Raw genomic sequence first — 27844 nt, forward strand, 5'->3', positions numbered from 1 at the left:
CTGACCCTGAAGTAGACATTGGTTATGCAGCATGCAGCAGTGAGTAAGACACTCACTGCCCTTCACCCTCTAAACTTGCCATCTAGTGGGAAAGAAATGTGAATAATGGAAAGAACAGAGAGCAGAGGGAGAAGTTAGCAAAGGCTTATGTCCAGGCGTGGGGAGGCTTTCAGGTGAAGGGGCATTTAAACTAATATCTGAGAAATGTGTAAGAATTCTGAGAAATGGTAGGGATGAAATTGTGGGGAGGAGAATCTGACAGTATTTGTCTGTCCAGACTACAGTCCCCAGTTATTCAATCAAACACTAATCTAGGTGTTGCTCTGAGAAGCTTCAGCTCTGCTCTTAAGGCCTTCCAACTGATTGAATCAGACACATCCAGATTACCTAGAATAAGCTCCCTTACTTAAGGTCACTAATTGTGGTCTTAACCACATCTACAAAATACCTTCACAGAAACACCTAAATTAATGTTTGATTGAAAAACAGGGAACTGGAGCCTGGCCAAGTTGACTTATAGAACTGACCATCACAGAGATTTTTCCAGAAAAGATAGCATGTGTCATGTGACTATATTGTAATAGTGAATTTTCAATCTTTATTAAATTATTCTATATTATAAATCATTCTTATTAGTTAGCTAGTAAGGCTTAGCCCAATTTCATATTGTCCTATTTGTCTGTCAATAATTATTTAATTTCTACAATATTTCTATGGGTAATCTTTTTTTATTCTTCAAATTCCTGAGGTTCATAATACTAGTACGGGGTATGTAGCTCTAATCATTAATAGGGAGTAAGAAAATGGTAGAACTTTTCCTTAACTCCCGATGTAAGACCCTCTACTTATTAACAAATCTTTCCGATATCCTAGACTTCACTTAAACATAAAGTGTGACTTCCAGTATAGTAGCTAAGACAGTCTCTGCAAATAGGAGGTGATCAGCCAATACTAATTTTTAAGCAAAATGTGAAAAAGATAGTAAACTATGTTAGTTCAAAGTCAGAGGTCACAGACATGAGGATATTAGGGCAATGGAAAATAAGAGAAAAATGAGATAAAGGCGGGAAGAATTAAACAAATATTACACATTATGCTTGCAAGTGACATGGTCTGTAAACACAGTTTTTTAATGGAGACATCAAGTGATTTTTTTATAGAGTCAGTATCACTGCTTTGGGAAGGTTGAATTTAGTGAAGAGACTGTGGTTATTCTATGTGAAAGTAATAGGTTGCACTTGGGAATAGTTTATTTCTCTCTTAATTTGAATAAAAGCTCAAAACGCAGAAAAAATGGAAATCACCCATAATCTAGGATTTGAAAAATCTGTTTCAAGTAAAGGTTAAAGTTCCCCATAAAGCCCTCCAGTTCTTTTCCCCAAAAGTAATGAATATGAATATTTGTGTGCATCAGATTCTAGGTTTTACCTTATACTTCTTGTAATGTGTGTGTGTGTTTGTGTGTGTGTGTGTGTGTGAGAGAGAGAGAGAGAGAGAGAGAAAGAGAGATACAGCCTACCTAAACACTCAGTTCTCTCTTTTTCTCTCTCTCTTTCTCTTTTTTCTGTATTTTTTAAAATTTGTAGTTTTTGTGGGCACAGAGTAGGTATATACATTTATGGGGCATTTGAGATGTATTGATGCAGAAAAACAATGCATAATAATTACATCAGGGTAAATGGAGTATTCCTCACCTCAAGCGTTCATACTCCCTCTGTGTTACAAGCAATCCAATTATACTCTTTTGGTTATGTTGAAATGTACTATAAATTTTTGTTGACTATAGTCACCCTGTTCTGCTATCAAACACTAGATCTTATTCATTTTATCTAACTATATTTTTATGCCCATTAACTCTACCCCCTACCAACCTCTCCCTCACTACCCTTCTAGCTTCTGTTAACCAATATTCTATTCTCTCTCCACGAGTTTGATTGTTTTGCTTTTTAACTCCCATAAATGCGTGTGAACCTGTGAAATTTGTCTTCTGTATCTGGCTTGTTACACTTAATGTCTTCCAGTTCCATCCATGTTTTTGCAAATGACAAAAACCATCTTTTTTAATGCTGAAATATCATTCAGTCATAAAAAAATCTTTTTTATAGGTTGTAGCTTTCATTTGCATTTCTGTAATGATCAGTGGTATTTAGCACCTTTTCATATACCTGATTGAAGGTACTATGCAAATGGGTACTTTGAAAATGTGGTAGATGTACACAATGCAGTACTATTCAGTGATTTAAAAAAGACTATTTTAACGTGTCTGTCTACCACATCGTGCATATCTACCACATTTTCTTTATCCATTCATCTGTGGATGGACACTTAGGTTGCTTTCAAATATTGGCAATTGTGAATAGTGCTATAATGAGCATGGGAGTGCAACTATTTCTTCGGTATACTGATTTCCTTTTTGGGTATACCTAGCAGTGGGATTGCTGGATCGTATGGTAGTTCTATTTTTATTTTTTTGAGGAACCTCCAAACTGTTCTCCAGAGTGGTCATACTAATTTACCTTCTCAATGACAGTGTATGAGTGTTCTCTTATCTCCACAACCTCTCCCACATTTGTTATTGCCTGTCTTTTGGATAAAAGTCATTTTAACTAGAGTGAGATGACATTTCATTGTAATTTTGATTTGCATTTCTATAATGATCAACGATGCTGAGCACCTTTTCATATACCTGCTTGCCATGTGTGTGTCTTCTTTTGAAAAATGTCTTTTCAAATCTTTTGCTGATCAATGAGATTATGAGAATGTATTTCTGTATAGTTCGAGCTCCCTGTCTATTCTAGTTATTAGTCCCTTGTCAGATGGGTAGTTCGCAAATGCTTTCTCTCATTCTGTGGGTTGTCCCTTCACTTTGCTGATTGTTTTCTTTGCTGTGCAGATGCTTTTTCACTTGATGTAAACCCATTTGTCCATTTTTGCATGGGTGGCCTGTGCTTGTGAGGTATTACTCAAGAAAACTTGTCTGGCCCAATGTCCTGGATGGTTTCCCCAATGTTTATTTTTAGCAGTTCCACAATTTGAGGTCTTAGATTTAGGTCTTTCCTCCATTTTTTATTCAATTTCTGTATATGGTGAGAGATAGGGTCTAGTTTCCTTCTTCTGCATATGGATATCCAGTTTTCTCAACATCATTTATTGAAGAGACTGTCCTTTCTCCAGTGTATATTTCTGGCACACTTGTCAAAAATGAATTCACTGTAGGTATATGAATTTGTTTCTGGGTTTGCTATTCTGTTCCAGTAGTCTGTGTGTCTGTTTTTTATGTCAGTACCATGCTCTTTTGTTTACCTATAGCTCTATAGTATAATTTGAAGTCAGGTAATATGATTCATTCAGTTTTGTTCTTTTTGCTCAGGAGAGTTTTGGTTATTCTTTGTCTTTTGTGATTCCATATCAATTTTAGGATATTTTTCTATTTCTGTGAAAAATGTCATTGGTACTTTGATTGGAATTGCATTGAATCTTGATTGCTTTGGGTAGTATAGCCATTTTAACAATATTGGTTCTTCCAATTCACGAACATGGAATATCTTTCCATTTTTGTATGTTCTCTTCAATTTCTTCTATCAATGTTTTATAGTTTTTATTTTAAAGATATTTCAATTCTTTAGTTAAATCCTAGGGATTGCATTTTCTCTATAGCCACCGTAAGAGAGATTAGTTACTTGATTTCTTTTTCAAGATTGTTTGCTGTTGGCATATAGAAATGCTACTGACTTTTGTATGTTGATCTTGTATCCTGCAACTTTACTGAATTTGTTTATTAGTTCCAATAGTTTTTTGGTGAAGTCCAGTTTTTTTCAAATATATGATCATATCATCTGCAAACAAGCATAATATGATTTCTTTCCAGTTTGGATGCCTTTATTTTATTTATTTATTTCTTTTTCTTGTCTGATTGCTCTAGCTAGGATTTCTAGTACTGTGTTGACTAACACTGAAAAAAGTGGCATCCTTGTTGTTTCCTAAATCTTAGAGTAAAGGCTTACAGATTTTTCCCATTTAGTATGATACCAGCTGTGGGTTTGTTGTATATTACTTTTAATGTGGTGAAGTATGTTTCTTCTATACTCAGTTTGTTTTAGGGTTTCTCTCATGAAAGGATGTTGAATTTCATCAAATGGGTTTTCAGCATTTTCATTCTCTTGATATGTATCACATAGATTTGTGTATATTGAACCATCCTTGAATGTCTGGGATAAATCCCACTGGGCCATGAATTATCTTTTTAATGTGTTCTTGAATTCAGTTTGCTAGCAGTTTGTTGATGATTTTTGTGCCAGTGTTCACCAGGTATATTGGCCTGTAGTTTGCTTTTTTTTTTTTTTTTGGTATATCTTTCTGGTTTGGGTATCAGGGTAATATTTACCTTGTAGAATAAGTTTTGATGTATTCCCTGCTCCTTCATTTTTTTTTAATGGTTTGAGAGGATTGGTATTAGTTCGTCTTTAAATGTTTGGTAGAAAATAGCTGTGAAGCCATTGGGTCCTTGCTTTTCTTTGCTGGGAGACATTTTATTACATCTGTGATCTTACTTGTTATTGGTCTGTTCAGGTCTTGGATTTCTCATGTTTCAATCTTGGTAGAATGTATGTATCTAGACATTTATCCATTTCTTCTACATTTTCCAGTTTATTAGCATATAGTTGCTTACTGTGGCCCTCAATGATCCTTTGAATGTCTATGGTATCAGTTGTAATGTCTCCTTTTTCATCTCTGATCTCATTTATTTATGCATTCTCTATTTTTGAGTCTGGCTAAAGGTATATCCATTTTGTTTGTCTTTTCAAAAAACCAACTTCTGTTTTGCTGATCTTGTTTATTGTTTTATTCACTTCAATATCCTTTATTTCTGCTCTGATCTTTATTATTTCTTTTTTTTTCTGCTACTTTTGTGTTTAGTTTGCTCTAGATTTTCCAGTTTATTAAGATGAATTGTTAGGTTGTTTGTTTGAAGTTTTTCTCCTTTTCAGATGTAGGTACTTAAAGCTACAATTCTGCTTAGTACTGCTTTTGTCATATCCCATAGATTTTTGGTATGTTGTGTTTCTGTTATCATTTGTTTCAAGAAATTTTTAAATTTACTTTTTAATTTATTCATTGACCAACTGGTTGTTCAGGAGCATATTTGTTTAATTTCCATGCATTTGTATAGTTTTCAAGATTTCTCTTTTTATTTATTTCTAGTATTATTCCATTGTGGTCAGAGGAGATACTTATAAATTTCAATTTTTGAATTTTAAGACTTGATTTGTGGCATAACACATGGTCTATCCTTCAGAATAATTTATGTGCTGAAAAGAAGAATGTGCATTCTGTAGCTGTTGAATGAAATGTTCTGTAGATATCTGTTGGGTCCATTTGGTCCATAGTGCAGATTAAGTTTGACATTCCTTTGTTGGTTTTCCATCTGGATGATCTGTGCAATGCTCAAAGTAGGGTGTTGCAGCTTCCAGCTTTTATTGTATTGGGATCTATCTCTCTCTTTAGCTCTAATAATACGTGCTTTAAATATTATACTTGGGTGCTCCAGTGTTGGATGCATATTATTTACTGTTGTTATATCCTCTTGCTGAATTGACCCATTGATCATTTTATAATAACCTTCTTTCTCTCTTTATATAGTTTTTGTATTGAAAAATCTATGTTATATTGCTGGGAGACTTTTTATTACATCTGTGAACTTACTTGTTATTGGTCTGTTCAGGTCTTGGATTTCTCATGTTTCAATCTTGGTAGAATATATGTATCTAGACATTTATCCATTTCTTCTACATTTTCCAGTTTATTAGCATATAGTTGCTCACTGTGGCCCTCAATGATCCTTTGAATGTCTATGTTCTTGCTCTTTTTTGGTTTCCATTTGCATGGAATATCTTTATCCATTCCTTTATTTTCAGTCTGTGTGTGCCTTTATAGTGAGCTGTGTTTCTTGTAGGCAACAGATTATTGGGACTTACTCTTGATATTTGTGATTTGTTTTTTGTTTTCTGTTTGTTTTACAGTCATCTTCTCCTCCTTCTTTCCTTCCTCCCTGTCTTCCTTTCAGTGAATTTTTTTCTCAGGTGACATTTTTTAACTTCTTGGGTATTTTTTTTATTTTGTATATCTGTGTATAATTTCTGATTTGAGGTAATCATGAGGTTTGTAAATGATATCTTGTAATCCATTATTTTAAACAGGTGACAACTTAGCATTGATTACATAAATAAACAAGCAAACAGAAAACTAATAAAAACTTTACACTTTACCTTTGTTCCCCCACTTTTTAAATTTTTGTTGTTTCTATTTAGTCTTTATTGTAATATATTTATCTTGAAAAGTTGTTACTATTTTTGGTCAGTTCATCTTTTAGTCTTTCTACTCAAGATATGAGTAGTTTATACACCACAATTATAATGTTATAATATTCTGTGTTTTTCATGTACCTGCTATTACCAGTTTGTATCTTCAGATAATTTTTTACTGCTCATTAACATTTTCTTTCCAATTAAAGGACTCCTCTTTGCATTTCATGTAGGACAGGTCTGGTGTTGATAAAATCACTCAGCTTTTGTTTGTCTGGGAAGTCTTTATTTCTCCTTTATATTTGAAGTATATTTTCTCTTGATATACTATTCTAGGAAAAAATGATTTTTTTCCTTCAGCGCTTTAAATGTGTCGGGCACTTCTTTCCTGCCCTGTAAAGCTCCCACTGAGAAGTCTGCTCCCAGATGTATTAGAGCTCCATTGTATGTTGCTTTTTTATTCTTGCTGCTTTTAGGATCCATTCTTTATCCTTGAGTCTTTGGGAGTTTGATTATTAAAAGTCTTGAGGTAGTCTTATTTGGGTTAAATCTGCTTGATGTTTTGTAGACTTCTTGTGCTTGAATACTGATGTCTTTCTCTAGGTTTGGGAAGTTATCTCTTATGATCCCTTTGCACAAACTTATTACCTTAATAGCTCTCTCTACTTCTTCTTTCAGGCCAATAACTCTTAGATTTGTCCCCTTGAGGCTATTTTCTGGTTGTCATAGGTGTGCTTGATTTTTTTTTCATTCTTTTCTAATTTGTCTCTTCTGACTGTGTACTTTCAAATAACCTGACTTCAAGCTTACTGATTCTTTCTTCTGCTTCATTAATTCTGCTTTTAAGAGACTCTGATGTACTCTTCAGTATGTCTGTTGCAACTTTCAGCTCCAGAATTGCTGCTTGTTTTCAATTATTTCAGTCTCTTTGCTAAATGTATCTGATGGAATTCTGAATTCCTTCTCTGTGTTATCTTAGATTTCATTGAACTTCCTCAAAACAGTTATTTTGAATTATCTGAAAGATCACATATCTCTGTCTCTCCAGCACTGGCCAGTGGTGTCTTATTTAATTTGTTTGATGTGGTCATGTCTTTTTGTATAGGCTTGATACTTGTGGATGTTTATTGCTGTCTGTGTATTGAAGAGTTATAATCTAAGTTTTTGGTCACTGCAGCCATATGTACATTAGGTGGCATCCCAAGCCCAGTAACACTGTGACTCTTGCAGACTTACAGAGGAACCACCTTGGTGGTCTTGGATAAGATCTGGAAGAGTTCCATAGATTGCCAGGCAGAGACTTTTGTTTTCTTCCCATACTTTCTCCCAAACAAACAAGCAGAGTCTTTCCCTTTGTCTACTGAGCTGCCTAGAGTTTGAAGAGGAGTGACATAAGCCTCGGTCTTACCTAAGGCCCATAGTAGCCACTGCCCATCATTTATGTTCTCTCAAGGCCTGAGGGCTCTAGTAGCAAAACCAGCCAGGCTTTTTTCTTCCCTTCAGAAAAGCAAGTTGCTGCCAGCCCTGTGCAGGTCCAGAAATAATATCTAGGAGCCAAGGCCCAGAGTCGGAAACCTTAAGAATCTACCTGGAACTGGATTCTACTATGGCTAAACTGGCACCCATGCCACAAGACAAAGTTTCTCCCACTCTTTCCTCTCCTTTCCACAATCAGAGGAGCCTTTTTCCGTGGCCACTGCCACCCCAGGCCCACAGCAAGTACTGCCTGACTACCACCCATGTTCACTTAAGACCCAACGGCTCTTCAGTCAGCTTGTGGTGACTCTTCCTTCAAGACAGTGGGTCTCCTTAGGCCCAGGGCAGGTTCAGAAATGCCATCCAAGAGCCAAGGCCTGGAATTGGGAACCTCAAGGGATTCAGGTGCTGCTCTGTGTCACTGTGACTGAGTTGGTACCTAAGGTGCAAGACAAACTCCCTTTTACTCTTCCCTACCTTTTTCTTGAGCAGAAGGAGTCTCTCCCAGTAGCTACTACAGCTGGAATTGTTCTCAGTCTGAAGGCACCTGAAGGCAGCACGTCTCTGAGTCTCACCCCAGACCCACAGCATGTACTGCCTAAGTATTGCTGCTGATTATTCAGGGTCCAAGGTCTCTTTAGTCAGCAGGTGATGGATTCTGCCAGGACATGCTCCTTCCCTTCGAGATAGTAGTTCTGCTTCTGGCCCTAAGTGTCTCTAGAAATGTCATCTGGTAGCTATAGCCTAGAATATGGGCCTCAGGATTGCCTGGTACCCTATCCTACTGTGGCTAAGCTGGTAGCTAAGTTGCAAAATAAAGTGCTCATTACTCTCCCCTCTCCTCTCCTCAAGCAGTGGGAAGGAGTGTCTCCTCTAAGCTGTCATCTGTGTTGCCCCTGATTGGGGGAGGGGTGGCACAAGCACTTCCTTAGCCACCCTCGCTGGTATCTGACTAGGTAGTATGTTCCCCAAGTCCACTGGTTCCAAGCCTGGCATAGAACCATGACTTGCCCAGGAATTGCAGTCTTTGTGGCCCAGACTGCCTTTCAAGTTTATTTAGGACCCTAGAGCTTTTAGCCAATGGTGGCAAGGCTTGACAGAACTCAGGTTCTGATTGTAAAGATGGGTGAGTGCCCTCTGGCTAGAACAGTTTAAATGCTCCCTCTGTGGGCCCCAGCTGAATTCTGGCCCATTTTGCTTTTTGCTGACAGGGCCGTACTCTGTATTTGTTTTTGTTTTTGTTTTAATATATTTTCTTGCACTTTAGGTTCTGGGGTGCATGTGAAGAACATGCAGGATTGTTGTATAGGTACATACATGGCAATGTGGTTTGCTGCCTCCATCCCCATCACCTATATCTGGCATTTCTCCCCATGTTATCCCTCCCCAACTCCCTACCCACTGCTGTCCCTCCCCTAGTCTCCCCCAACAGGCCCCAGTGTATGACGCTCCCCTCGCTGTGTCCACGTGTTCTCATTGTTCAACACCTGCCTATGAGTGAGAACATGCAGTGTTTGATTTTCTGTTCTTGTGTCAGTTTGCTGAGAATGATGGTTTCCAGATTCATCCATGTCCCTACAAAGGACACAAACTCATTGCTTTTTATGGCTGCATAGTATTCCATAGTGTATATTAATGTAAAAGCCACACAATCACTGCCCTCTCCCTCCCTCCAAGGACACAGATTCTCTCTCCACACCACACAATTACTTCTGGGAGTTGGGAGAGTGGTGACATTAACAATTCAAGACTGTCTTTCCTACATTCTTCAGTGCCTTTTTCAGTAATATAAAGTTAAAACCAGGTACTGTGATCACTCACCTGATTTTTGGTTCCTATGAGGTTGCTTTATAGTGTATATAGTCAATTTGATGTTCCTGCCTGGAAGACAATCAGTGAAGGCTTACATTTGGCTATCTGACTCTGCTTGCTGTCTTCCCTCCCTCCCTCCTTTCCTCCTTCCTTCCTTCTTTCTTTCTCTTACTCTCTTGTTCTTTTCTTTTCCTTCCTTTGTTCCTTCCTTCCTTCCTTTCTTTCTTCTTTCTTCTTTTTTAAAAAAGGTATAATTCTATACAAACTGGCCAAAAGCTTGTTTTATTTGCTTGCCCTTCTAGGTCAATACATACAATACTTTCTTATTTTTACTGGCCAGACAGGATACTTTTGGTTGGATGTTTCAGAAATTATTCAACCATTCCTCAGTTGATGGCCAGTTGTTCTCAGTCATATTCAAAAATGTAATTCCAGCTGCCTTTTGTCAGAAGATATCCTGTATTCTTTAAACAAATAATGTGGCAGTGAACATCTTTGTACGTATGTATTTACATTTTCATGTCATTCTGTCTGTAATGTGGATTCCAACACATTGGGATAGCTTATTTGGAGATATGTAGAGACTTAACTTTACTTCTATTGTCAAATTATATCTTCTATGATGCCCATTTACACTCCAGCCAGTATATGCAATTGCACATTTCTTCAACTCCTCATCAATCATTCGGTATTTTTTAGCTAATCTGATAAGCAAAAATTTTCTTTTTCTTTTTTTTTTTCTTTACTCATCCCTGAATTCTTTCTTGTGATGGTGCCAAGAATCTGGACACCAGTTGTAGTTGGGGGTTTACTGGCATGTAGAGACCCTCCTGAGCCCTCAAGCGTCAATACAGTATGTAACTTTTTTAACTCAGCACAATTCTCTGGAGAGGCTGTTGCATGTATTAATAGCTCATTCCTTTTGATCATTTGAGTGGTATTCTATTGTGTGCATGCACCACAGTTTATGTTATGCAAAAATTTTCTTTTGCAATAAAACATTACATTTATTAAATTATTTGAAAAGGAGGTAAATGGGGTTTTTGAAAATGTCTTCTAGGAGCACTGTAGACTACATGGGGAGGTAGACGTGGTAAGCAGGAAAACACATAGAAGGATAGATTAATTATCAGAGATCATGAAGGCTTAAACGGACAGAAGAAGGTGCCTCTTTTTCAGAGTTAATTGGATATCAACTAGCAAATTAGCTTTATATCATTATTAGTAATGTACGAGAATCATTTGGCAAGTATTTCTTTAAAAGCAAAAAAAAAAGTTTGTTTTGAAGTTAGAAATCATTCAGTACTTCCAAGTCATGCAACACATTTAAGGCATTATGTATTCAATGACTTGAATTTAAATGATGAACCCATTAATATATTGACTGAAATATAGACCATAGTCTTTGTCTTGCAGAGGATATTTTAATCAAAATATTAAAAATAAGCTGGATTCTCATTCAAATAGTTAATTCCAGCTGCCTTTTGTAGTAATATATCATGAATTATCTCTCTGATGGATGGGTAGCCAAATGCAGATAAAATTAGCTTTGCAGTCATTCATTTTAAATTGCTCTTGAATCATTTGAAAGTAAATTCCATTTCAGAAGAATATGCTTCAAGTCTCAGACAAAGAGATAATGGTCCTATATTTTACGATATAAGCAATAATGGTTTAAGTCTTATGATTCAGAAATATAGAAACTTATGTATTAAGTTGATGAAAATTAAGGCTTGATATATAGCAATAAAATCAGCAACCTAAAGCTCCCTAGATTAATGTTCAAAGCATAATATTTTCCTGTCAAGAATTAGGTGGAATGAAAGTCTATAAAAATAATACATGGTGCAAAGCTTTCTCTTCTTTGATATAAATGAAAAATCAAAAGCCTATATGAGATAACAGAAGAAAAGGAAATACTGAGATTTATTGATATCAAGATAAAAATGGTACTACTGTTGGAATGTCAGTATTGAGTAATAGTGGAAAGTGGGAAATTAAGTCAAATATCGGAGGAGGGTAAAATGAATAATAACGTTATGTCTAAATCAAAAAAGCATTAAGTTAATACTGAATTCGGTGCATAGAACAGCAGCTCTGGAAATTTTACTTTGTTAATTTGAATGAACTACATGTACAAAACTTGTTTCACAATTTAATTAATCAAGTCAATTTGTCCAGATAGCACTGTGCAGTCAATATCAGCAGCTGGGGTGTAGATTTATAGAAAATGTAATAATTTGGGATACCTATGGCCTGTTGCCAGAAATAAGTTCACAGTCTGACATTGCTGTTTACAGATCGAATTCCTATTATCACCCTAATCTCACTCCTTAGATATTTATATTAAGAAATAAAATGGTAAGAGGAAATACTCACTGCTCTTCTTGATTAGAAAAAAAATCAATTTTTTTATAGGCTCAAGTTTTGCAGCATGACCTTAACAATATCAGAAAGCTGGGGGTTGTTTTGTTTTGTGAGTTGTTTTCTTCTGTAGTGTGGTAATAAGAATTGAATGTAAGGTACTGATCTCAGTAAATAGTCTACCAGCTCAGGGTGAAATCTCAAACTGTCTTATCCCCATGGGTTCAGCAGTCCTTTAATTCCCTGAATGAGTCAAAATTTTAGCATGGCAGGGCTTTTACTTATTTTGGTAACCAAAATACTTATTTAGGACCTTGAATGGACACTGGGGAATATCCAAAGGAAGGCCACAAACACATGAAGTCACACGCATTCCCTTGCACACCATTGCAAATGCACTTGCTTAGACAATTGACATGAGTCTCAGTTTCTCAGTCTGAATAATTATGATTTCCTTGAGAAACTATCTGATTACCACAAGAAGCTGGGAAAACCCAGCTAAGTTCCAAAATGAATATCCAATAATAAAGACACAATTTCATTTTTCAGACTTCTCATGAAGTGGGGCGCTAATTTAATTGACATTTATAGACAGGGCTGGCTTCACAGGTATGTGACCTCTGCTGTCATACAGGACCAGTGTTTGATTTAATGTTCTGCTGTCACCATTTCAGAATTCTTAATAAATTTTTAACCAGAGACTCTGAACTTTCATTCTGCATTGGGCCATACAAATTTTGTAGCCAGTTCCTATTTGTATGTATTTCTATTCATATTAAAATTGTAAGTGAATCTGAAGCACTATAAACTGTAAAATCCCTTGTGAATTTCTTAGGAATGATCAAAATTGCCATTAGTATAAAATTCATTCATTCATAAGATTTTTATTGACCTCTATAATAGGCTTGACACTGTGCTAGACTTATGAAAAATGAAAATGTAAACAATACAGCCCCTGCCTTCAAAGAGTTTAATTTCTAGTGTTAAGCATTTGTTGTATCGTTCTAGTTTTTTGAAAACTGGTAATAGTCTTAAAAAACCAATTGCAAAACTGAAAAGTACATTTCTTCACATGTGTGCAGGCGAATGCATTGCACAGAGGAGCGAAATATTTATGTAGGTTATATGTTATTTGAAGCTTATCACTTTTTATCTTTAAATACATATAGCTATAGCCATGCTGGATGTTTAAATAAGTTTTCATCCCCCCCCCCACCCCATGAAGAGAGTTGGCCTGCTGATTTGATTTTCAAAACTTTCTCTAGAAAAGAAAAAATATAGGATAGAATTTTATGAAAAGACAGTTCCTAAACTAACACTGTATCTGGGAATTAATGCTGAAACTTGACAGTTTTGTATGGAGCAAGAAACAGAAAGTGTTCTTTTAGTATGCTTAACTTGATGGTGGAACCACCTTCCGTGGTTAGGTAAGGTACCAGGTCATCGACTTTATGTGAAGAAGGGAAAGATTTTACAACATTAGTGAGCCCACTAATAATCAGCTTGTTTGCATTTTGTCCTATCTGTCCCACTTTACAGATCTACTCTCAAGGTCTTGAATTTTCTATATTAATGTCACATTCAACAACTGAATTGAGTAATAAAAGTGATGTGCCATATTACCTGTCAGGAATTCATCCAGAACACAGGCTTGAATTTACTTTGTGATTATTACAGGACATTTTAATAAACTAATATGCTGTGGCTGGCTAAGGCATCTCTTTAGATCAACTTTAAGAGATGGGTTCTGCAGAAACTAGACTGATATGTAAAGTAAATACTGAATTTATCAAATTAAAGAATTCTTAATGATAGAAATCATTCCTTAATAAGTTCCATTTTCAAGAGTTAACAAACACCTTGAAAAATCAATACTGTATGAAATCTCAAACCAAGATGTAGGTTTATTTCTCTTTACTTGTTGTGATCATGTTGTCTTAAAAATCAAAATTAAGGAAATACAAAGTGAGTTTGCTCATACCTTTTCTAAATATATTGTTAAATTATTACTTCCCCCCCCCCGGCAATTAAAAGAGCTGCTTTGACTTGAAAATGTGTGACTTTTTTGCTTCCATTATTTTTTCAGTAGTTTACAATAAAATAATCAGAAGAATGAGATACATGTTTTGTCAAGGCAGAGTAATCAATTTCTAGTGCCTGTGAAGTTTTTCTGTAGCATATGAACATATAAATACTTTTGCTATATTATTGAATAAGGTAAGGTAGTATACAAACTTCCATATCTTGCAATCATTCCTTTTAAAGGACAAGTTTTACCTTCTGAAGCAATGGCTGAAAGATTTTTTATACTTTGCATGCTTAAATATAGCTATTAAATATATTCACATTTTTGTGTGTACAGTCATAGTCAAAAAATAAAATCTAGTTGACCTCTGCCTTAATGAATAATAATTATTAAAAACAATAGCTAACCTTCTATAGAGTTTGAGTCATATTTTGTGGAGTTTTATTGATTGTTAGCACTGTCTATCATCACTCATAACAGTAAGTGCTTTAGAAGCAAGAAAAGATTGGATAAGACCTTCAAGACGTCAGTTTCGTGCTGATGGATTTGTCAATAAATAGTTCAATTTCTCATCCCTTTGCCTTTCTGAACTATGTTTATTTAAGCAGTCTTGAGTGTTCTTGCATATTGACTAAAGGAGCTGAAATTGATGGAAACAAGGTTATTCTTTAGTAAGCTGACAGTTTTGGTCCTTGATGTTCAACAATGGAAAAACTAGAAATGATGCCCTGCCAAAAGAAAGCAAATTAAGGAAGTAAAGTGAGAAAGAATATCTAGGTATAGGAAACAACATTTACGTTTCAGTGTCAGAAATTTACAGCTGTGGGCAGCTTTGAATGCTAGTTTTGTCAGTGATGCAGGTGAAGTCAATTTTTACTGCAAAACAGATTAGCAGAGACTGGACACCATTACTATTTGACATCTGTCTTATGACTTGAATGAAAAAAGTTCCAAGCCAGTTTTCTTAGTGGACATATGTCCACTATACCAATGACTAACACAGGACAACAACTGAAGTAGTAATGAAATGACTTTCAAGGCAACATGTGAGCAACCAGTCTTTAAGAACAAATACCATATGTTCTATTTACTACTGAATATAAGTACATTTAAAGAACTTGTAAAAATTTTAATTTTAACATCAGAGTTTTCACATTATGTATTTGCCTTGGGTATTTAACCAATTTGGAGAATTAATAATAGTTTTGCTCTCCTCTGTCCCACATAGGAATATTATTATTAGGCTGAATTTATTTATGGTGTATTGAAAAGACTCTTTACATTGACTTTTGTAAAACACAATAATAGGTTTTATTTTTTAAAGCACTTTTATTATTAATGTCTTATTTGAATCATGCAAAATCCAGGTTTAAAATGTATCTCAAAGTGTGTGAATATCTAAAGCGGTTTTTAAATTTTGAGTTGAATGAATATTTCACACAGTGACATCTTTTGAAAATAACAACAGATGTGAATTTGAACCTAAAGATCCTTTATTGATGTGTCTAATATTTCTGCTTAGCTCCTTCCAAAGGATGCAAGCTTTATCTGTTTGCCTTATGCTTTTCAAAGAAATGTTTCTAACAAAGTTGCTCTTGCTTTTGTCTGCTCTCAAGGGTGACACTCTATAATGGGAAATATAGTAATATATTTCGAAAATCGTGGTTTTTAGTTGAGATACACATATAGTCCAGTTTCAGTTCTGCTATTTACTACCTATGTGCTCAGGGCAACTTATTTATCTTCCCTGATGTTGAGTTTTACTGTGTGTAGAAATGGAAATAATAATCCATGTCCTTAATTGAACAACCAGTGAATAGATCTAATATACTGCCTGGCACACAGCAGGCATTCAAATCACTTATTTATTACATTTATGAGTCATTATTTTTACATGACTAGCAAGCAAAAGGCAAGTTTTTCCAATGTGTTAACCATTTTCCACTTTCTTCTTGTTTTGCAGATGACGACTTTTTTCATGAACTTCCAGAAACTTTTCCTTCTGACCCACCTGAGCCTCTGCCACATTTCCTTATTGAGCCTGAAGAAGCTTATATTGTAAAGAATAAGCCTGTGAACCTGTACTGTAAAGCCAGCCCTGCCACCCAGATCTATTTCAAGTGTAATAGTGAGTGGGTTCATCAGAAGGACCACATAGTAGATGAAAGAGTAGATGAAACTTCGGGTAAGTTTTCCATCGCATTTGCATTGCAGTTCAAGATTCACTTACTCACTACTCTAGCCTGTGGCCATACCATTATTTCAATTAGTGGAATGGGAAAGGAAGTTATTCTTTGACAAAAAGTTTTCAATTGGTTTGGTTAAGATTTGGTGATCTTGTTTCATGCACTGCAAAGTAAAATGTGATGAATAAATCTTGACTCAATTCCTGTTGGACTACATGAAATTAAAGCATGGTTCATACTTAAGAAGTTAAATAATGTAAACAAATAGATTCACAATGTTAAATGCCCTAGCAAAAGATGTTCTTTTTTTTTTTTTTTTTTTGGAGACAGAGTCTCACTCTGTCACCAGGCGCCAGGCTGGAGTGCAGTGACGCAATCTCGGCTCACTGCAGCCTCTGCCTCCCGGGTTCAAGCAATTCTCCTGCCTTAGCCTCTCGAGGTGCTGTGACCAGAGGTACATGCTACCATGTCCCGCTAATTTTTCTGTATTTTTTAGTAGTGACGGGGTTTCACCATGTTGGCCAGGATGGTCTCCATCTCTTGACCTTGTGATCCACCTGCCTTGGCCTCCCAAAGTGCTGGGATTACAGGCTTGAGCCACCGCGCCCGGCCACAAAAGATGTTCTTGAGTTGCACTTGGGTGATAAATCTAAATATGCTGAAATCTGGGGAGCATATTTAACTAGGATAAATTGAACATGTTTACATTACTGTATAATGTTAATTCATGTGCATAGTTTGCCCTTATATTTGTTAAAGATTTGCAAATGTCATACATTTAAGGATCTTATACTCATAACTTACACCCAAAAGTGAATCCTAACTTCTTAACCAAATTAAAATCAAATTGAGGGTGATTGAGAACAGTGATAGTGTAGGATCCATGAACAGAAGAAATGCCCTTTCTTAGAAGGTCTTAATCTGATGAGCTTTGCCATTGGCATTGTTAAAACTCCTGACTTCCTTGCTCTGTAAATACCATCCTTAAAGATAAAATACTAAAGGCAAAGAAAGGATGAATTCTAATAACCTGTGGGATTTAAATTAGATATAAAGGAAACTTTCTTGATAACAATTTTCTGCTCCACAATGGGTAAGGGTGGTTGTGGAATTTCCTGGAGTTCTTTTAAATTGGAAACATATATATCTTTCCATGGTGGTTTAAGTGTTTTTGCTCTCCAACAGGGAGAATAACTCTTTGACCTTTCAGATCTCTTCCAGACTTATGATTTTGTAATGCTGACGTATATTTAAGTATTAATACTTTATTGTTTAACATTTTCAAGCGAAAGAATATCAAGCATGACAAAAAATTGAAGCATTTAAATATCTTTGTTATCCTACATAGATATCTCTCTGTACCAAAATGGATACCCATTTTCAAAATCCAAATTCTAAATAATTCATATTTGTGCCCAAGTGTTGGATTAACCAGAGACAAGTAGAGACCAGCACATGAGGGCTCTCCTTTGTACTTCAAGGTCTCCAACAATATAAATAGCTGAGGTGACGGAATGTAAAGAAATAGAATAGATTATGAAAGAACTGAGAAGAGGTAACTTTTTAAAAAGCATGTGGGCCATATTCTTTATAACATAAATGGTCTTTAGAAAATCAGGTGGCAGCTCTACATAATTGCTTATCAATTTATGAATCAATATGCTCACTGAATGCAAGCTGATGACTGCAGATATGACTGGGTATCCAGTTGTAGGGTAGCTTACCTCAGGGAATGGTCTCACCTCTTGGTCTAATTACTCAGAAAATAACTCCAGCAGATGTCTTCAAAATCTCAAGTGGATTGAATTTTATATGTTTCAGCTCATTTATTTGTATAGATTTCAAACAAGTAAGCTTTAATGATCAAAGGAAAGAGAAAGAAAACACAAAAGCTAAAATACATCACGACATATTCAGGCTTATCTTTACAAAAATAATGAAATGCCTATATAGGTAGATTATAAATAGAAACAAAGCTATTATAACACTGAATGCTTCTAACAATTTCATGCTATGTTGGTAACACACCCACACACACATACACATATATATAGAGAGATTTCCTTTCTGTGAAACCCTTATTTTTTATAATTCTATACAAAATTATTATTACAGACAACAATGATTAAGACTACCTTTTTTTTTTTTTTTTTTTTTTTTTTTGAGACGGAGTTTCGCTCTTGTTACCCAGGCTGGAGTGCAATGGCGCAATCTCGGCTCGGCGCAATCTCGGCTCACCGCAACCTCCGCCTCCTGGGCTCAGGCAATTCTCCTGCCTCAGCCTCCCGAGTAGCTGGGATTACAGGCCCGCGCCACCATGCCCAGCTAATTTTTTGTATTTTTAGTAGAGACGGGGTTTCACCATGTTGACCTGGATGGTCTCAATCTCTTGACCTCGTGATCCACCCGTCTCGGCCTCCCAAAGTGCTGGGATTACAGGCGTGAGCCACCGCGCCAGACTACCTTTTAAATTAACTGTAAACTAAAATAGTTTGCATGTTTCCATTCAAATTCAGAGAGATAGATGAGAACTAAGGGAAGATTTGGGAAATTCCATACTTTCCCAGTTCTCCTGAGATTCAGGAATGGAGTGAAATACAATATGGCTTTATTGGGAGCTTCCATTTCTGTCCAAAATTTTACAAGAAAGCCAGTATGCGGCCAAAGACTGACATACGAGACTCATGTAAGTATTACCTTTAATGTTAGGAAAAACTCGGTGGGAATGTACATTACATCAATCTCTATGGAGGTTTCTCAAAGAACTAAAAATAGAAAACCATTTAATCCAGCAATCCCACTACTTGGCATCTACCCAAAGGAAAAGAAATCATCACATCAAAAAGACACCTACACTTAAATGTTTTTCTTGCTCTATTCACAATAGCAAAGATAGGGAATCAACCCAAGTGCCTGTCAGTGGAAAACCGGATAAAGAAAATGTTATAAATACACACAATAGAATACTGTTCATCTATAAAAAAGAATGGAACCATGTCTTTTGCAGCAACATGGATGGAACTTGAGGCCATTATCAACTCACACCCAGATATATATTAATAAATAAGCAATTCAGACCCAAATATGTATTAATAAATGCCACATGTTCTTATGAGAGCTAAATAATGGGATGTAGAGTGTAGAATGATAGACAGTGGAGACTCAGAATGGTGTAGGTGGGTGAGAGGGGGGTAGGTGATGAAAAATTACTTAATGGGTACAGTGTATGTTATTCAGGTGATGGATACCCTAAAAGCCCTGACATCACCACTATGAAATCTATTCATGCAACAAATTACACTTATATCCCATAAATTGCTACAAATTTTTTTTAAAATGACAAAGATGTCCATATATACCATTATGAATTGGTATTATTCTAATCTAGCCAGTGCCACTAGACGACACAAGTAATAAAGAAGTACAAAATAGTAAAGAGGCTGGGCGCAGTGGCTCACGCCTGTAATCCCAGCACTCTGGGAGGCCCACAAGGTCAGGAGTTTGAGACCAGCCTGGCCAACATGGTGAAATCCCATGTCTACTGAAAATACAAAAATAAGCTGGGTGTGGTGGTGTGTGCCTGTAATCCCAACTACTCAGGAAGCTGAGGTAGGAGAATCTCTTGAATCTGGGAGGCAGAGATTGCAGTGAGCTGAGATTGCTCCACTGCACTCCAGCCTGAATGGTAGAGTGAGACTCTGTCTCAAAAAAAAAAGAGAGAAAGTAGAAAATTATAATTGATGACAAATTGTGTGATTTTGTACTCCTGTGAAGTATGAATTTTCAAAGAAAAAAATTTTCTAAATTTAGAAAATAGAGAAAATAGCTGATAGAAACTCTGTATGACAAACTAACTTTCCTAGATACAGACAGCCAATTCAAATTTAAATGCAATAAAAGATGTTATATAGAATAGCCATGTAAAATAAAACATGTAGGTATATACTTAATAATTTTGCAGAATTTTATAAAGGAAATTTTAAAATCCTACTTAGAGACAAAAAAGATATCATGACTTACATAAAGGAAAGACATATTATTCATAAATGTAAAGGCCGAATATGTTTAAATGTCTGATATTTATAAATGAATCTGTAATGTCATCATTTTATTAAAAATAATTTGGGAAAATAGCTGAGAGAATTCTTAAATAGTAGAGTAATGAGGAAACCCCAACTCATTATAAATCTGATGCAAAAAGAAGTCAAAAGAGATTGAACTTAGCAGAGGACAAAATATACAGATTAATGGATTAAAATAGAGATCAGGAAATACTCAAAGACGTAAGGCATTTGAGTATTATAATATACCTATTACATTACCTAGAATGTAATAAAGATCAGTTTTTCAACCAGTTAGGAAAATAGTTTATTCAGTACATGAATTGACACAACAAGATAGGCAGTTGGAAATAGAAAAATCATAAAGAAAGCTTGAATTCTGTCTCATTCTTTAAAATACAATAAATGCTAGATGTTGGGGCTTAAAATCATCACCATCATCGCCACCATCAGCATTATCATTAGGAAAAAAGTTGGCCGTTGGTTGGTTGGCTTCAATGGTGGGCATAGTCTTTTAAATTAAGACACACAATCTATAAGTTTTATAAAAAGGCATTATTAAATTTGAATATCCAAAGCAAGAAAACCACAAACAAAACCAAGTGACGGATTTAAAAACTAGTTACGGTGTCTGTGGCTATATATTAGCCAAAGGGCTAATTTTATAAATATATAAATAGCTCCTAAACTTTATTTAAGGAAAAGATCCACAACCCAATAGAAAATTGAGCAGAGTTGTTGATACAACAAGATACAGGAACAGCAATGTAGGAAGGAGCTGTCATCAGGATCAAAATATAGTGTTGATTAAAGGCATAATTTGTTGATGGGTGTATAAATTGATACAAACTTTTTGAAGGCCAATTTGAAAATATCATCAATATTGACAAGTATATAACTTTAACTGAGTAATTACAAACGTAGGAACACTCTGAAAATATAATTCCAAATGTGCACAGAGGTTGTCCATTGAACCCTTCTTGCAGTTGCATATTAGGGACTGTATATCCCTAGGATGGAATACTCTGATACTTTTAAATTTATTTATTTATTTTTTTTTTTTGGAGGCAGGTTCTTCCTCTGTCTCCCAGGCTGGAATGCAGTGACATGATCATAACTCACTGCAAGCCTCAATCTCCTGGTTTCAAGTGACCCTCCCACCTCAGCCTCCCAAATAGGACTACAGAAATACCATCATGCCTGGCTAATTTTTCATTTGCTGCAGAGATGGGGTCTTGCTACATTGCCCTGAGATGGGAGGGAGACTTCCTTTGAACCCTTGCTTGCAGCAGGGGTGTGGCTCATTTACTCTTTGAGCTGCACTCAAACTCTTTTCAGGAGGGGGAGCGTGCAGGTGAGGGGGTACAGGAGCTGGGGTGAGTGCCTTTCGGCTCCAGTAGGAAGGATCCCTTTACCAGCTGGGCCCCACAGCAGCAACCAGAAGTTGCCTATGACAGAGCTCTGGAGCCCCAGAGGGCATGTATTATAAACAACGCCCTTTTAGCTTTGCCTCTGCAGTTCGCTTAAGTGTTAACAGCTCAGTGAAGAGTCAATGTGACAGCCTTTTCTGGTTCCCAAACCCAGTGTGTCCCGAATTCTTTTCTAGTTTTAAGGAAGAATCAGGTCACATGAACAGTTTGAAAGGTGATGAATGCCAAGGATTTTATTAAGCATCGGAAGTGGCTCTCAGGGGAAGGGGAGCTTCAAAGAGGATGGTATGGGAGGAAGGTGATCTTGCCCTTTGGAGCTGGGCTCCTCTCCAAAGTCCTGCAGTCAGAAGTTACGCTGCATCTATTTGTAGTCTGATGCTCAGTTGCTTCTCTCAACATTCAGCTGCTTGTCTCTCTGCCAGAGGGCTTATATGGGCACAGGATGGCGGGCAGGGCAGGCTCAAAATGTAACATTTGGGCAGAAAACAGGGGGCTGCAGTTTCCAGGCTTGAGGGTGGGGCCTTTGCTGGGGAACAGCCCTCTTCTTCTCAGTAGGTCCTGCCTCCTATCCATATTACTGCATCTACAGTGGTGAGGCCCACCATGCCTGGCCGTAATACATTTTAACACAGTGAGGTTGCTCCACATATGAAGCTATAGAAAACTCTCTGAGATAAAATTTAGCATGAAAGCCAAAACAGAGAACATTGTGTGTGATATGCTTCCATGTATAAGGAAAAAGGATGCATGTACATTCGTATGTGCATTGGAATTATTCTCGAGAAACATAACTAGCAGTTGACAGCTTAGAGTCTGAGATGATAAAGAGACTTTTATTGTTTGAGCTTTTTTTCAATCCTGTGAAGGCGCTATTTTCATAATAAATAATGAAACCTGAAAAAAAAAAGCCCATAACACTTTATTGCCTCTCTTTGCCTGCTATCATAAATCCCCAATATAGACAGATATTGGTGGAGAAATTTGTAGGCTTTTTATGTTAAAGCTTTTTGCTTTCCTGTGAGATCAGAAATATTGTGCATGCAACTGAAATAAAGGCATTGTTTTTTGGAGTGGTGGATTGAGGGTTTTCCCTGAAGCTAAATTCACCCTGCAACTTTGGTTCTAAACTCTCTGCTTAATGGAGTCTGACTGTAGCATTGCTGGAGACTTAGTGGTTCTTAATAGCAAGAACTGTTAGAATACATTAAGTCTTGAAATGTATTTCAAGTCAGGTAAATTTTCTTAGTATTTTAAAAAATCAGACCTGGTTATCATCTGATAAGACAGAGAAAAGTCATTGCAAACAAGTTGTTTTTATACATACCTCTGCCTTATAATAATATTTAGAAGGATATTTAGTGAAAAGTTGACTACATTCAATAAAATATCTATCAAAGGTAGCTGCATATTAAAAAACTACAAGATGATAAAACTGAAATAAAACAAAAAATTCTTCTCCAACTCATTTTCTTTTAAATTATGAAATAATTAAATAGGAAGCAAATAATGATTTATACTCACTGAGTGTATCTATCCATTGATCGTAACAAAATGTACTGATTGAAGATCATTCATTACCTCTACTCTGCTTTTCTATCATTTTAACCACATTTGCATTTCTTGCATGTATGTAATATAAGAAATAGAAAAGTGGAAAGTAGCATATGAGATAGTTTAGAAATTTTCAATATTTGAAAGCTCTTGATTTGGTAATATAGTAATACATACCTATGTTGCCTTCAAAATTCCATAGAAATCATGATCTACTCAATATTTTGTGGTTACATTTTTAAGAAAAATTCAGGCTCAGCTGTTCACTTTCTATTTACTTGATGTCTTTTCAACTCTTGTTTCCATGGTACCTAAGATCTACCATCTAAAAGCAAATATTTTTCCTCCGTGAAGAAGCAAGGGAATTTCAAAAACCAAGGTTGTTTTGAGATTTTAATAATCTCTGAGATTTTTCTTTTTCATCTTTAATTATTCTCAAGTGAGCAGAAAGTATCAGTAAAATCAACACAACAAAAATAAAACAAACTTCCAGCCCTTATACTGAACACCTTATGTGTATTCTGTTCTTTAATCAACACAAGAGTCTTATGAGATAATTTCTAAGATTCTCCTTTGGTAAATTAGGAATCTGAGGATCAGCAGGATAAAGAAACAAACTTGCCCCAAATCACAAAATAAGGAAGTGACACAGCCAGGATATGAACCCAGAGCTGTCTGCTTCCAAAACCTTTGCTCTTGGCCCTATGCCTAGTGTCTCCCTAAATTTTGCTGTTTCTGCTGAACATAAAACTGTTAGCCTAAAAAAGAGCTATGCAGTACAATTATTTCTTTTCCCAGGAAAACAAGGGCTGCCTCAGAGTGTCAGTTGCATGTGTGTCTTTCATGTTTTTATTTGCCTTCCTTGCCTTGTATCAGGTTTTCCAGATGTAGGCCTTTGTGATTTTTTTAATGTAATAGCATAAGCTAGTGCTTAGGGTCTGGTTTTTCATTCTTGAAGGCCTTTTCTATTGGGCCAATTAGCAAACAGTGAGCCTTAATAGAAAACAAAAAGAATTGATAAATATAAGCTATAATTGGGCATACATTTAAGTGAATTGCTTCTACTTAAAACCTCAGCTTAGAGCTTTCACAAGTATACTGTGCTCATTCAAGTCCCTGTTTGTCGCAGGAGTGGCAACATTGAAAATCTTCCTCCTTTTGTATTCCTATTTCAGATACCTCTTCTTTCCAACCAGGTGCCCAAAATTAAAATATCAGCTTCATCCTTCACTCCAACAAGGAAATGATTATTAAGTATTGCCAATTTATTTTCAAATCACTCTTCTGTTATTACATCTTGTTTCTGCTCCCCTTCTACTCTTGAATACTCTTTTATTATCTAAATAGCCACCTACATCTTCATTATTTTGGCCTTGTTTTCCCCAGCAGTTTATTTTACAAGTAGTTATAGGCCTAAAAGACAAATGTTCAAATGGTTTTTCCAAGTGGTTGTCCTTCCCCTTCTTAAAAATACATAATGGCTTCCCTTTGTCCATGGAATAAAGCATATTCTCCTTGATCTTATCTTCAAAGTCTTCAGTATAATTGGCTCCTAATCAAACTTTCTAGCCTTGTCCCACAGTTTCACCTTTACCACATGCCTTGTATAGTAAGCTGATATGGTTTTTCCTCTTAAACTGTGTTCAACAAACCACCAGTGTCTTATAAGTTCTTTAATAGGTGTTATTTTGGAAAACAAGAAAACAAAAGCTTGGCAGTCAATTTAAGAAACACTGCAGTAATTATCTTCCCCTTTTGGAGAAAGTATGAAGTCATCTTAATCCATTTGGGCTGCTGTAGCAAAATACCACAGCCTGGGTAGTTTATAAAGAACAGAAATTCATTTCTCACAGATTTGGAGGCTGGGAAGTTTGAGATCCAGCAGATTAGTTGTGTGATGAGGGCCTGCTTCATCCTAGATGATGCCTTCTTGCTGTGTCCTCACATGGCAGAAAAGGCAAAGGGTGCCTCTCTTGCCTCTTTTAATGAAGCAGTAAGCCATTTTTTGTGACAATTGCCCCCACGGCCTAGTCACCTTCCAGAGGCCCCACCTCCTAATGCTATCACCTAAGGTGTTAACATTTCAACATACAAATTTTAGGGTATATGAATATTGATACCATAGCAAATGTATATTAGCATAACAGTCTCTGACCTTTTTGCCATGAGGGACTGTTTTAATGGAAAATAGTTTTTCCACAAACTGGGAGGGGGATGGCTCAAGTACATTACACTTATTGTACACCTTATTTCTATTATTATTACTCTGTAATACATAATGAGATAATTATACAACTCACCATAATGTAGAATCAGTGGGGGCCCTGAGCTTGTTTTTCTGCAACAGTCCCATCTGGGGGTGATGAGAGACAGTGACAGATCATCAGGCATTAGATTCTCATAAGGCGCATGCAGCCTATATCCCTTGCATGTGCAGTTCATGATAGGGTTTGCACTCCTATGATATTCTAATGCTGCCCCTGACATGACAGGAGGTGGAGCTCAGGCGATAATGCTCCCTGACCTACTGCACACCTCCTGCTGTGTGGCCAAGTTCCAGTACTAGTCCATGGCCTGGGGATTGGGGGCCTCTGTTTTAGCATGTGAAAGTCTTAGGAAAGGTCTGTAGTGGGAAAACCTTCTTTACTATTTGTTGACTGTAATCTTTGTCACAGAGTCTCTATTGAAATATCATCAGACCTTAATGTCACCCCAGGAGATGATTTAGGAAATGCCACTCACACATTTTCAAAGGAGAATTATGGGAGATGTGTATAAATTGTATCAAGTGATGCATACTCTTTTCTTTACACTTTTGAGCATTATAATCATAGAAACATTAAGTTTTGAGAACTGTGGCAGTCATTTCATTCAACTTAACTCATTGTTGGCATGCTCTTCATTAAATTGAGTGAAACTAACTTCTTATTATCTTGACTTTGTGGACCTACTTATATCACGTGGAACCTCAAAAAATAATTTGTTTACATTCTGTCCTTTTATTGCTAGTCTTAGATAACTTGAAAAACACAATTATCACATCTCTTTCCCCAAGTCTCTCCCCTCTTAGGTCTAAACATTATAGCTGAAGAGAAAGCGCCATGAAATCCGGGGTCACGTATGTCTTTTTTTACTGTTCCTGCTCCTGCTTAACATGGTGGTGGGTACTTAGTAGGGGCTCAATAAATATGTTTTGAATAATTATCCTTTATACCATGCCTATCTTCACTCCACCTCTGTGAACATCTTATTAATTCTTAAAGAAGTATCTCAAATGCAATACTGTAAATGCATCTTCCTATAAAAACCTAAGTCACAGGTAAATAAGTCCTCATTTCTGTTATTTGTACTTCTATTTTCATTACACTCATAGTAATTGTGGAAATATTATAATCTATATGAAATTATCAGTATTCAACATTCAACCTTTTTTTTTTTTTCATGGGTAGCTGGGATTATGGACCCCTGCTGCCATGCCTAGCTAATTTTTGTATCTTTGGTAAGAAGGGGTTTTACTGTGTTGGCCAGGCTGGTCTCGAACTCCATCCTGAGGTGATCTACCCACCTCAGCCTCCCAAAGTGCTGGGATTATAGGCATGAGCCACTGTGCCTGACCAATATTCAACCATTTTTGAAGTGTAAAAATCACAGTCTTATATTCAATATCATGTGTTATTTATGAAAGTTATTTTTATGTATACATATATTAATAGATGTGCATGTATATATAATATATGTAATCTCTGTCTCTTCAACTAGATAGGAATGATGATATGGTTTATATTTTGTAAAGATTTTTCTTTCCTGTAGTTTATAACAAGGCACTAAGCAGAGTCAATGACCACTGACAGTTTATTTTCTGAGATTATAGCTACTCATCTTACTAAACTTGTGTAACTGAAATTTAGTGAAACAGACCAACAGTGTTTATTTGGAATATTTCATGAATAGATAATTTGAGTAATACATAAAGATAGCTTAATCTTCTGTAAGAAGAGTTACTTTATACAATAAATATATGTATCACACCAATTGTTATTCTCCATGTAATCATTTTAAACTCAGTTCTTATTAACAGAGTGAACAATTTCAAAAGGAAGTTATGTGGGTTTTGCTTAAATTTTGGTAAATGATGCATAAAATTTGAAAACTCTATTTGATCCTCATTCTATAATCTGTTATTTAAGGCAGTGGGAGTATTGACTTTGCAAGAATAGAGCTTTATATCTGTAATATAGTTGTCTGCCAATGAAGAAAAATGGTTCTGGAATATGAATCAATTATTTATTTGATTTCTTTCTCAGAGGTGCTTATTTCAATACCAGAAACTAACAATTTTTCTTTTCGGTATGAGGTTGGCCCCAGGGCTGAGTAAATAAAAATAGAAAATTGATAAGGACCCATGTAGTACATGAAAGCCCTTTCACTGAGGTAATCTGATCACTTCATAAGATAGTAGTTGCTGGTTAGTCATAACAGAATATCAATTGTCCTGGATTGAAGTATGTCATGTTTTCTCACCTCTGCTTCGTAATCATGTCCTAAGCTATATCTGTGCAATAAATATATGCTATTAAAATTTTCTATGCAGTTTGAAGATTCACACATTAAAAATCTTCCCCATGGGATACTGAAC

At 36.0% G+C, this 27844-nt stretch overlaps 1 protein-coding gene across 2 annotated transcripts in view; it reads left to right on the forward strand.

Moving 5' to 3' along the window:
- The window catches only part of UNC5C (unc-5 netrin receptor C), a 397080-nt gene that overhangs the window by 205202 nt on the left and 164034 nt on the right, over positions 1-27844 (forward strand). For both annotated transcript variants that reach the window (XM_035293290.3, XM_035293289.3), the window contains exon 2: positions 15944-16165. In XM_035293290.3, the coding sequence (XP_035149181.1) occupies positions 15944-16165 (222 nt within the window). The remainder of the gene's footprint in view (positions 1-15943; positions 16166-27844) is intronic.

The sequence above is a fragment of the Callithrix jacchus genome, chromosome 3, assembly GCF_049354715.1.
Source record: "Callithrix jacchus isolate 240 chromosome 3, calJac240_pri, whole genome shotgun sequence".
NCBI classification, from domain to species: Eukaryota; Metazoa; Chordata; class Mammalia; order Primates; family Cebidae; genus Callithrix; species Callithrix jacchus.